General features: G+C 44.2%; 2 protein-coding genes across 3 annotated transcripts in view; both read left to right on the top strand.

Annotated features, from left to right (window-relative positions):
* Positions 1–1,195, top strand: part of LOC144529730 (myosin-9-like) — a 57,341-nt gene extending 56,146 nt beyond the window's left edge. For both annotated transcript variants that reach the window (XM_078268995.1, XM_078268994.1), the window contains one exon: positions 850–1,195. In XM_078268995.1, coding sequence (XP_078125121.1) covers positions 850–958 — 109 coding nt within the window. In that variant the 3' untranslated portion in view covers positions 959–1,195. The remainder of the gene's footprint in view (positions 1–849) is intronic.
* Positions 1,196–4,922: 3,727 nt separating this feature from the next.
* The window catches only part of LOC144530367 (mitochondrial glycine transporter A-like), a 12,430-nt gene continuing 4,852 nt past the window's right edge, over positions 4,923–12,500 (top strand). The window contains exons 1-6 of the mRNA XM_078269909.1: positions 4,923–5,147; positions 6,405–6,507; positions 8,371–8,495; positions 9,415–9,499; positions 9,656–9,835; positions 10,984–11,152. Of these exons, the coding sequence (XP_078126035.1) occupies positions 6,493–6,507; positions 8,371–8,495; positions 9,415–9,499; positions 9,656–9,835; positions 10,984–11,152 (574 nt within the window). The 5' untranslated portion in view covers positions 4,923–5,147; positions 6,405–6,492. The remainder of the gene's footprint in view (positions 5,148–6,404; positions 6,508–8,370; positions 8,496–9,414; positions 9,500–9,655; positions 9,836–10,983; positions 11,153–12,500) is intronic.

Below are 12,500 nucleotides of genomic sequence, written 5' to 3'. Positions count from 1 at the left end.
TGGGTTTGATTCCCACTGTGATACATCAACCAATGTGTCCCTGAGCAAGGCACTTAACCCCTAGTTGCTCCAGAGGCGTGTTACCTCTGATATAATTGTAAGTCGCTTTGGATAAAAGTGTCAGCTAAATGACATGTAATGTAATCCCGGAGACAGACCCTCCCTCTCTCCCTCTCTCCCTCCCTCCCTACCTCCCCCTCCACTCCCCTCTCTCCCTCTCTCCCTCTCTCTCTCTCTCCTCTCTCCTCTCTCTCCCCTCTCTCTCCCTCTCTCTCTCTCTCTCTCTCCTCTCTCTCTCTCTCTCTCTCTCTCTCTCTCTCTCTCTCTCTCTCTCTCTCTCTCTCTCTCTCTCTCTCTCCCCCTCTCTCTCTGTCTCTCTGTCTCTCTCTCTCTCCCTCTCTCCCTTCCTCCCTCGACAATATCTATCTCTTTCATGCACATGGCAGTATACACAACAGATAACCTTTAGACAGGTATATGAGCCCATTTACGACGACACCGGATCTATACGAGTTAAGCGAGATGGTTTCTCTAGACGGTATCATTAAAAAGCACCACTTTAAACTGTGTTTACCAGAGAGGTTTCTTGGAAATAAGTCCTACGGCATGAATAAGATAAAACATGACTATACTACTCAGGAAGGTGACCAACATGGATCACCTTAGACTGAATAAGAACTAAATGCTTTTAAAATAACAATCACATTATTTCAAGCATGATAGTCAAATAGCTTTTGAATGCAGTGAACGGGGTTCTAGTGTTCAGCTTTCCATCAGCCCAGACCTCAGCTGTTCTGTGGTCTTTAGTTTTTAAATGCTGCTTTTTCTTTCTGTTTTTGTTTGTTTTAGGCGTAACGACCTCCCCTTCACCGTGCGCCGCACTGTTCCCCGCACCGGCATCGAAAGCGACGAGGAGAGCGAGCCCAAGAGCGAGGCCCCGGAGCCCAAGCCGGAGTGACCGGCGCCGGCGTGCCACTCGACTCCGTAGAACTGCATCATAAACGGGCCGATCCAAATTCACACACGAGCACACATCACTGCACCTACTGAACGGAGAGCAACACCAAAATAAGAGTTACCTGAAACTAGAGACAGGGAAACCTGATTACTCCGAGTCTAGTCCTGTGACAGTCTGATCTCTAACATTGACAATCTATGCAGTCTTAACACACACACACACACACACACACACACACACACAGACAGACACACAGACACACAGACAGAGACACAGACACACAGACAGAGACACACACAGAGACAGACACACACACACAGACAGACAGACAGACAGACAGAGACAGACACACACAGAGACAGACACACACACACAGAAGCCAGTAAACTCGGGACAATCACCATGTTGACAAACACACACACACACACACACACGTTATTTTTGGGCCAAATTTTTTCGTTTGCTTCATTTTTTTTCGTTCTCTGGGAAAAAAAACTAAAAAATAAAATGATATTTTTGTAAGGAAACGTTCAAATTATGATAGTCCTGATTTAGGATCTATTTTTCTAATTGAAGGAGGAGTAAACAAAGAAAAGAAGTATACATAAATGAAGACAGATTACTGGAAGGGGACCAAAGTAATATCTCAATCTATGGAATTGTATTTTATGCAGAAGTTTTTATAATGTTCAGAATTGAAGGGCTTCGTGTTTGTTATGCTCGCGCTTTCGCTTCAGATTATAATGAAGCTTTATAAGCGGAAATGTACTCTCTCGATTTAGCTGCAGTTAGTACTCGTGACTACGCTTTAGGGCTTAAACATGTAACGGTGAAACAAAAATGGAGGCAGATTTCGAAGCGACACAATTGGAGACGTCTCACTGGCGCGTACTGAAAGCATTTGATTGGGACTGTGCTGAAATTTCTTAATTTTTGCACTGAGATGGAAAAAAAAAAAACACTTCAGCCTAGACATTATAAACCACTGCATTTGTGTGTTTCATTGAAACATTGACGGAGAAGCTTGGAACTTTTGGAAAGCCCGTGCACGTGATCGTTTAGTAAGTGCACCGACTGCCAACATGAACTAAAAGCTCTGACACACCAACCCGACGACCGACCGTCGGACTGATCGGTCTCCCAGAGGTCCAGAACACACCGAAGAGACGTGATACGTCTCCATAACAGCAACGCTTATCTGTAAAAATGAAAACCGGCAGCTGATTGGACGAACGCAACACGTGGGTCTGGCTGCTCCCCGAGCATAATGGCGTCTCGTTCAGAATACGATCTCGTATCGTATGAAGATAGTTCACAGAAACGTGTTTCTGAAAACATTTGAAGAGAGAAATAGGCCGTGCAGCTGCTGAATCTGTCAGATTTTGAGAGGCGTTCGAACACACCGCCAGACTGGAGTCAGCGACCTCGCCAGACTGTCCGACGGCTGATTATCAGGTTGGTGTGTCAGCGCCTTGAGGCGGCCTTAAATGCAGCTGAATTCTACCGGGCAGGGTTGGTTGGCTTTTTTTTTTTGGATGTGCATTGATTATTTACATTCATCACTTTCATTGTTTTTGTTTATGTTCAAGGTAACGTTGAAACTGGGTGGCAGGGTGGTCTTTATTACTCCACACACTGTATTCTCAGAGCACAGCTTGATGAGCGGTGGGGTTGGGGTTGGGGGGGGGGTGTACCTGAGGTTGTTGGATTCAGGAGCCAGGGACATACGTCTTCCCTTTACTCTGGCTCAAAGGCCTTCATATAGAGCCGAGTCGACATGTGACCACACGTATCAGACGGACAGGTCTTTAGAGATACACGCTCTTTGTGTCGGGATGCTGGAAAACCGCTCGCAGGCTGCTCGGGGGGCTGCTTACGGCTCACACTGCTGGGAAGTGAGAGGAATGTGTTAAGAATAACAGCTCACACATATAACGTGTCGCTGTTTCGCACTTAAAAAGCAAAGGAAATCCCAAAAAAAAAAAGAAACTGCATCTCCTCAATTCTTTTGTAACGTTTCTGTCTGCACCTCTGGAATGGAAATCATGTTGTGAAATGTTGGTATCAATAAAGAGGCTTTCTAAACTGCTACACGGTCTCATACTTGTCTTTATTTTCAGGGGGTTTTATAGCGATGGCAGTTCGTTCTCCGGTCCAATCTCACCCATTTTCAAAGGTTTTATTTCAGAAATTTGGGTTTCTTTCAACCAAATTGTCAAAGAAAATAACGTGGATGGTTCCATACGACGCTCTTCACAAGTTAAATAAATGATCATTTCACTACTTTCATTGAATTTGGAGCATTTGATAAATGAATTCAAAAAAAGAGCGTGACAAAAATGTTGGAAAAAATCAACTAAAACATCAGAAAAAGTGACTAAAAACTTGGTAAAAAGTGACAATGTCGGGAAAAGTGAGTGTGTGTGTTTCAGTTAGTTTGGATTTAAAATGTTTACCCAGAAAAACTAAAAGCTGCGTTGGTGACGGGAAGACAACACAACGTTTACACAACGTTCACACAACGTTCATTACACGTAAACTCAGGTTAAGACATGAAAACGATTCTAAAAACTGATACAAATCATCATTTGTCTCATTCACAGACACACACACTCAGACACACACACACACAAACTCACACACACTCAGACACACACACACACACTCTCAGACACACACACAGACACACACACACTCAGACACAAACACACACACACTCAGACACACACACACAGACACACACACACACACACACACACACACACACACTCTCAGACACACACACACACACTCAGACACTCACTCATTCTCACTCAGACACACACACACACACACACACACACACAAACTCACACTCTCTCTCTTCAGGCCAAAGTAGTTGTTTATGAAATGATGTGTTGTCACCAGCAGAGGGCAGGCAGGGTTCCCATAAAACACAATCAGAACACACACACACACACTCACACACAAACTCACTCATTCACACTCACACACACACACACACACACACACACACACACACACACACAGGGCAGGCAGGGTTCCCATGAAACACAATCGGAGCACAGCAAGTCCGAACCGGTTTCACCGTTTAGTGACGTGAGTAAAAGTACAGCAAACAAGGATGGGGACATGTGGGTGAGAACTCTTTCCGGTCTTTTACCAGACAGCTTGCTGTTGTATTCATGAATAATACAGCGGGTTATGTTAATACGAAGTCTTTGTTTCTGTTACTGATATAAATGTGTGATAAAAATGTTTTTTTCTCTTTCTATAGTCAGTAGGGAGAAAGTAACTCAAAGCACTGTACTAAGTACATATTTGAGGTACTTTTGGGAGTATTTCTGTTTTCTGGTACTTTCTACTTCACTGGAATTCAGAGGAACATGTAAACTACATTATTTGACTCCTAGTTTTTATATATATATATATATATATATATATATATATATATATATATATATATATTCAACTATAAATATTTAGGTTTTAAGGGCGGTTTTTTTGTATTCTGAGGACTTTTTACTTTAAGTAGGCTACATTTACCTGAAAATGGTTCTGTATTTTTATTTATGTGAAATAATTATTTTTTTTCTTTGAGTTATTTCTGGTCATATGTTTAATTTACTCAAATGTTTCTTCACCACTGAATATAGTACGTTAGAAATGCCCTTAAATGTTGATCTCAAGTGTATAAAGCTGCTGCTAGCGGCGTTTTTTAGACGTTATATTGGGATATTTAAGAAATAAAGAATCCTATCACACTGAAAGTATCTTCACATTCAGGTGCAGTTTTGTATTCTGCCTAAATTGAGATTTTTTGTAAGCGTTTCAAAGTTTTTGGATGCGCTTTTATTATAATTTTTTTATGGTGCCCTTTTAATACTGACATTACGGCCCACTGGTTAACCAATCAGAAGCCAGCAGCTCCTAGATGGGCGGGGCTTTCTCACAGTTACAACCGGCAGGAACCGGCTACTCGCTGTCCAGTCAGAGAGCAGGAAGACAGAGACAGGTCGGAGGGACAGAGCAGTCATGGTTGTCTTAGGTCAGAGGAAGAAGGACACGAGCCCTGCCCATGTCAAACAACAGCCATGTGTTTCATTCACCGTGTCCGTTATGTGTTCATTCACCGTATGATATTATAGCTAACCGGTTGCGTCAGACTCTGCAGACGACTTGAGGACCGGTAAGCTACAGAAGAATGTAGTAAAGTAGAAAGTATTTTTATTCAGGTTTGATCTAAATATAGATATGACGCAGTGTAACATTTCAGTGTCCTCAGAGGAATTGTAATAATGATGAAAATAGTGACGAGCAGGAAAATCCAGGTACAGCACACCGGATACTGACTGGTTTCTGTTGACATGATGGAGATGCATCCTATGAATGTATGCTGTATATACACCATACATTATATTCTATAAATATGATTGGTGTATATCTTTGGTTGCAGCAGAATATGTTTCTACATGAGTCTACTAACTCAGTTATAACCCAGACTTGCAGGTGTGTGAACATCCATCCAGCAAACCAAGACATTGCTCAGAACAGTCAAACACTACAGCTGCGAAGATTAATCGATTAGGTGTCAACTATTAAATGAATCGCCAGCTATTTTGATAATCCATGTTTAAGTTTGACATTCTGTGACTGAAGCTTGTTAAATGTGAATATTTTGTAGTTTCTTCACTCATCGGTGACAGTAGACCAAACTAATCGATTAATTGAAAACAGCTGGTGATACCAGACCTTTTTAGTGCTGAATCCAGATGAATAAGTCCAGCCTTAGTTAGTTCATTATCTGTTCACATGCGCTCTCACGAGACAAACATGCAGCAGATCTATCCTAATGTGTAGCACAACGCTCATTGGTTAGTTAATGAGTAGCGGTGTGTGTGTGTGTGTGTGTGTGTGTGTATGTGTGTGCGTGTGTGTGTCTCTCTCTCTGTGTGTGTGTGTGTGTGTGTGTGTGTGTCTGTGTCTCTCTCTCTCTCTGTATATGTGTGTGTGTGCGTGTGTCTGTGTCTCTCTCTCTGTATGTGTGTGTGTGTGTGTGTGTGTGTCTGTGTCTCTCTCTCTCTCTGTATATGTGTGTGTGTGTGTGTGTCTGTGTCTGTGTGTGTGTGTGTGTCTGTGTCTCTCTCTCTGTGTGTGTGTGTGTGTGTGTGTGTGTGTGTGTGTGTGTGTGTGTGTGTGTGTGTGTGTCTCTCTCTCTCTCTCTCTCTCTGTGTGTGTGTCTCTCTCTCTCTCTCTCTGTGTGTGTGTGTGTGTGTGTGTGTGTGTGTGTGCGTCTGTGTCTCTGTGAGATCATCAGCACTCTGATACAGACAGCAGGACCGTGCACATGTTTCTTCATCACCTGGAACAGTTCCTCTTCATGCCCAGCCTGTGTTTGATCAGCGGACGTCATTCCTCAGAGACTACTTCTCATTTCTCTTTGTAGGCGTGCAGACAGTTGAGAGTGGACCGCAGCAGAGAAGATCAGCAGAGAGAAGAAAGGAAAACCAGATTGAACAGACAGATCAAGAGCCATGGAACTATCACTGGTGAGTTTTACTGCCGGAAAAATGATTGTTCATCTGATATGAGTCACAAGTGTAGAGCTGCAAAGATGAATCGATCAGGTGGCAGCTATTAAATTAATCGCCAACTATTCTTGATAATGAAATAATTGATTTGAGAAACTTTTTATGGAAAAAAAATGACAAATGTCTCTGATGTCAGCTTATTAAATGTGAATATTGTTCTAGTTTCTTCTCTCCTCTGGGACAGGAAACTGAATATCTTTTGAGTTGTGGACAAAACGAGACATTTGTCGTCTTGGGCTTTTTGGGAAACACATTTTTTGACATTTTATAGACCAAACAACTAATCGATCAATCCAGAAAACAATCGACAGATTAATCGACAAAAGAGTGGTTAGTTGCCGCCCTACATAAGTGATTTCAGTTTGAGCAGAAGGATAGTTGTCATTGCACCTTTTTTTTTAAACTAATATCAGGTCAGGGCATCTTTCTGTCTGAGTGGTAGCACCGTTCTGACGTACAGATGACCTATCTTAACCTCCTTTTTCTGACTGGACAGGCAGGGAGTCCAGAGGTGGTTTTGGCGATGCAATAAGATAATATAGAAGGCTGCTGCGTTGTTGCATCACAGCTGCTGACAGCGCAGGGAAGGTCTGGCAATGTGAGACTACATCACAGCTGAATATTAGATTAGATTCCACTTTATTGTCGTTGTGCAGAGTACAAAGACAACGAAATGCAGTTTGAGTCCAACCAGAAGTGCAAAAAGAGCAGAAAAATGCAACGTGATATACAAAGTATAGACGTATATGTGGTGCATAGACAGGACGAGAAATATACTGCAGTGTATAGTAGTATACAGTTGGTTTACAGAAGGTGGTTTAGAGTAATATAAATGAAATATAAATATGTGCAGTGTGTTAGCAGTTACCTTATAAGAGCAGAATAAATATGGCTATGTAATATGAACATGTACAGATATGGGCAATTTAACAGTAACGTTATAATAGTAGTAAGAATAATATAGATATATGCAGTGTTTTAACAGAATATATTATAAGAAAAACAGAATAAATAAGTTTGCCTTCTTGTCCCTGACAAGGTTTCAATGGCTGCGGACCTCTCGGCTGTCTGTCTGTCTGTCTGTCTGGCTGTCTGTCTGTCTGTCTGACTGACTCTTATTCATGTCACCCCTGGACTCACAGTGACTTGGGTATGATGGTGAATATGTGTTGCGAACAATATGAAAATAAATCATGATCACAATTATTTTGGTCAACATTGAATACATGATTATTTAACACAGTTGCTCATTGACTTTTGGAAAGATGTTGCATTTATTGAACTTAAAAAACAGTAAAACGGTTAAACAACAAACACCCTGAACTGTGAAATGTCCCTTTTTATAGACCTGTCTTTTCACAGCAGACATGTTGACTTGTCATAGTAGGAGAAGCACAGCTGAGGTTGATCACCTTAACGATGGCTCAGTTCCATCAAGTGTCCCAGGGAGATATTTCAGTGAGTCAGCATGAACAATAGACCTTTTTCACGGCAGACATGTTGATGATGTCTTAGTGGAAAAGCGTGCATTCACACTGACTGTGTTTAACGAAGCTCAGTCGCTGCGTCTCTTTCCTTTCTCTCTTTCTCCGTGAAATGAAGCTGCGTTCGAGTGCGGTCGGAAACGATCTGACGGTAAACAATAGTTGTGAAATATGAAGTCTACTTAAAGATCACAGCAGGACGTCCCACATATGGGCCGTTTCAGTCGGTGTCCCTCCCACCACCGCACCACCCTGCGGTGAATCCCCTTTTTCTAGTGTGCAAGCACCCTAACTCCATACTTCCTCTCTCCTCGTGTCTCTCTGCAACCCCCCCCAGGCTCACCCAGCGATCAAAGCCTTCATGTGCGGCTCCGTCAGCGGGACATGCTCCACGCTGCTCTTCCAGCCTCTCGACCTGGTCAAGACCCGTCTGCAGACTTTGCAGAGCGGCATGCAGCCTGGGTGAGTCTGTGCACACACACACACACCCCCCGTTTCACTATCTTTGTGGGGACCCGTCATTGACATAATGCATTCCCTAGCCCCTTACCCTAACCTTAACCATCACCACTAAATGCCTAACCTTAACCCTTACCCTCACCCTAACCAGAACCTCATTCTAACCCTAATCCTAAAACCAAGTCTTAACCCTCAAACAGCCCTTTAACCATGTGGGGTCCAGCATTTTGGCCATGGCCAGCGTCACACATGCAGCTCGTGGGCCCCTCCGCTTTGTTGTAGTAGTAGTAGTAGTAGTAGTAATTAACTTTATTTTGGGTTTGCGGCACAGTTGCAAGGCACTTCATGACAGGACATCAGACATATGACACAAACAAATAGTCCCTACATCAGACACCGACAGACATAACATGAAGAACATACATCACACACTACACACCCCTGGGGAGGACCAGGCCAGCTGGACATCTGGCTTATCCTGACTGATTTAAGGCTTTTATGGCTTGTGGTACTAAAGAGAATTTGGATCTGTTCTTGGTCAGAAGGGGGGGGGGGGTGCAGAAACGAGGCCTAGATGGCAGTAGTTTAAAATGAGATGCCAGGGGGGTGTGTGTAGTCACATACAACGTTATTGGCCTTTCTCACCAGTCTGTCTTTGTAAATGTGTTCAGTAGTGTTATAACTAGCTGGCAGTCGTAACTGTCTTTCTGAGACTCGGAGGCATTTCTGAACCAGCAGATAATACAGCAAGTTAAAACACTTTCAATAAAAAGCAGTACAAAACATTTGGAGCATTTTGTTATTGACATTAAAAACAAGCAGTTTCTTTAAAAAGTAAATGTTTTGCTGTGTCTTAGTGTGCTTGTTGTCCAGTACAATGCCAAGGTGTTTCTGTCAGCTCATCTGAATGTTCCTCTTTCAGTTCGGGCCGAGTGGGGATGATGACTGTGCTCCTGAGCGTGGTGCGAACAGAGAGGCTGCTGGGACTGTGGAAAGGAGTTTCACCGGTTAGAACATCTTTATTCTGTCTCTTCTCCACCTCCGCCCCCTCCTGTCTCATTCAAAGTCTCCTGTGTTTATGAAAACATGTTCACTAATTCCCCAGCGTCGGATTCTCCCTTCTGTTTCTGACTCTGCCCCCTTTCATCCGTCTGCTCCTCCAGTCCTTTGCTCGGACCATCCCGGGAGTCGGGCTCTACTTCAGCACCTACTACTCCCTGAAGCAGCACTTCCTTCAGGACCGCAGCCCCGGGGCCGTGGAGGCCGTGCTGCTGGGAGGCTCGGCCCGGACGGTGGCGGGGGTCTTCATGCTGCCGGTCACTGTCATCAAGACACGCTTTGAAGTGAGCACAGGCAGTATATGAATGAATGATTAATATTTTATTATTGTATCATGATCATGCATAAAAGAAAACATGCCCAGCCCACATTGGCTTACAAGACACCATTATTCACAGCAAGGGACCAGATACCAGAATAGCAACAAAAATGACATATTGAGGCCCTGTTTACACGATGACGCTCGCGGGTGAAAACGAACGCAGCTGAAGGGCTGCGAGGCTCAGGATATTGGTGGTGCTCCCGTGGGTGCTGTGCTGCGGCTTATCACAGTCGACTGTGTCGTCATCATCGGACAAATGTGCAACGCCACCTCCTCGTCTGTCCAGACGAGCTTTTGTTGTTCGCTCTATGTTTTGGTTTGGCGCTGCTAAGGAGAGACGCAGGAAGAGGGTTCTACGTCGGCGCCCGGCCTTGCTGGTGTTGTGTAACAGTGCCACCTAGCCGCCGGGCGTGCATACTACATCGAATTTCACACACTTTTGCGTCACCATATGCACGCAGATTTCCCCCCCAAAACTCTCGTCTAAACGTGGAATAAAAAGTGAGAACACAACGCCACTTTTGCGTTTTCTCTTCAGATCGTTTCCGTCTAAACACAGCCTAAAGCTACAGTGCAGGGCGCCCAGATAGCTCAGTTGGTAGAACATGCGCCCATATATAGAGGTTTACTCCTCGACGCAGCGGGCCCGGGTTCAACTCCAACCTGCAGCCCTTTGCTGCATGTCATCCTCCCCCCCCAACCCTTTCATGTCTTCAGCTGTCCTGTCAAAAATAAAGGCCGAAAATGCCCCAAAAAATGTTTTTTCTGAAGGTTATCATACCGTCAGAATCTCATACCGGCCCATGCCTATTGTCCTTCTTATGAGTTAAAGCTACAGTGTGTAGTTTCTGTTTCCATCATGAGGAATCCTAAGTAATGACAACAACACTGTCGGCGCGTCCTCAAGATACAAGCATGATTGACGAAGTGAAGCCAAAACTTTGAGATCTCCCCCTCAGCAGATCAGACACGGGCCAAACTAAAAAGCAAATCAAAGCACACGTCAAATAATTTTCTCCAAATAATGGTTTCTATCATTTCAGGTAGTTGTGATCACACTGATGTTTGTTCAAGTGTAGCTTTTCTTCAGTCTGTGTTCTTGTGTTTCAGTGTGGCAGGTACAGTTATGGGAGCGTGACCGGTGCTCTGCGCAGCGTGTGTCGGACCGAAGGTCCTGCCGCTCTCTTCTCCGGCCTGATGGCCACTCTGCTCAGAGACGTTCCTTTCTCCGGTATCTACGTCATGTTGTACAGCCAGGCCAAGGCCTCGCTGCCAAAAGGTAACTGACACCCAGAGCCCTATCTTGCACCCGGCACGGCGCAAAGCCCGACCCAAGTGTCTTCGTTAGTTTGACTGACGCAGTTGTCAGTTTCCCGTCCAGCGCCCACGTCATTAAATAACAAATGCACCTGCGCCCATCTGTGGCCCATGGGCGTGCTGGTCTTACAGGGAGGTGTGTTCAGGTGCATTCTGGGCGTGCTGGTCTTACAGGGAGGTGTGTTCAGGTGCATTCTGGGCGTGCTGGTCTTACAGGGAGGTGTGTTCAGGTGCATTCTGGGCGTGCTGGTCTTACAGGGAGGTGTGTTCAGGTGCATTCTGGGCGTGCTGGTCTTACAGGGAGGTGTGTTCAGGTGCATTCTGGGCGTGCTGGTCTTACAGGGAGGTGTGTTCAGGTGCATTCTGGGCGTGCTGGTCTTACAGGGAGGTGTGTTCAGGTGCATTCTGGGCGTGCTGGTCTTACAGGGAGGTGTGTTCAGGTGCATTCTGGGAGTATTGCTATCTTGAGGCAGCGGGTGATGGCACCATTGACCAACAAAAACCTGGTAAATAACGCAGCATTTCATTGTTATTTTAACAGAGCATTAGTAAAATGCTCCTAGGCTCGTGCACAGCACGTGCACACTATGCTTGTTACACACACAGCGACACACACACACACACACACACACACACACACACACACACACAGGGACGCACAGCAGCACACACACATGCAGAAGATTACAGATAAAAATATTACGGTGTAAATCCTCCATCATAACAGCAATGCTCCAAGGTCCAAACGCGCCTGGCTTTTAAAGGGAATGGGAGATGATCTCTGATTGGTTGATTGCATGTTACGCCCAAAACACACCTCTGATTAATGAAGACACTAAGGTCAACCCTTTAGAACCAGGCGCCCGGCGCACGGAGCCTTTTTATCAGCCGTCAAACTAGCAAAAGTGGATTTGGACGCCCTAAACACACCTGCAGCAGACGCTCCACGCCGTGACCTCAGATCGTTGAAATAGGACCCAGAGTCATTCAGTATTAACCAGCGAAAAATCCCTGAAGGACAAACAGAACAGTAATTGTGGGTCTTGTTTAGTTTCAAGGTACATTTTTTTTTATTTTTTAACATCCATTTGAATGAAATGCCCACTAGGGATGTAAGGACGCATCGTGAATTGGTTAAAAATGGATATAAATATGTAAAGATTATAACCAATATATATATATATATATATATATATATATATATATATATATATATATATATATATATATATATATATATAGGTTATAATAATAATATAATAGCAAAGGGAATCACGTCTGAGGGCGTCATCTACTGTAGATGTCACCTG

Source organism: Sander vitreus, chromosome 15, assembly GCF_031162955.1.
Source record: "Sander vitreus isolate 19-12246 chromosome 15, sanVit1, whole genome shotgun sequence".
Taxonomy (NCBI): domain Eukaryota; kingdom Metazoa; phylum Chordata; class Actinopteri; order Perciformes; family Percidae; genus Sander; species Sander vitreus.
The sequence above is the reverse complement of the archived record's forward strand: the minus strand, read 5'-3'. Positions and strand labels throughout refer to the sequence as shown.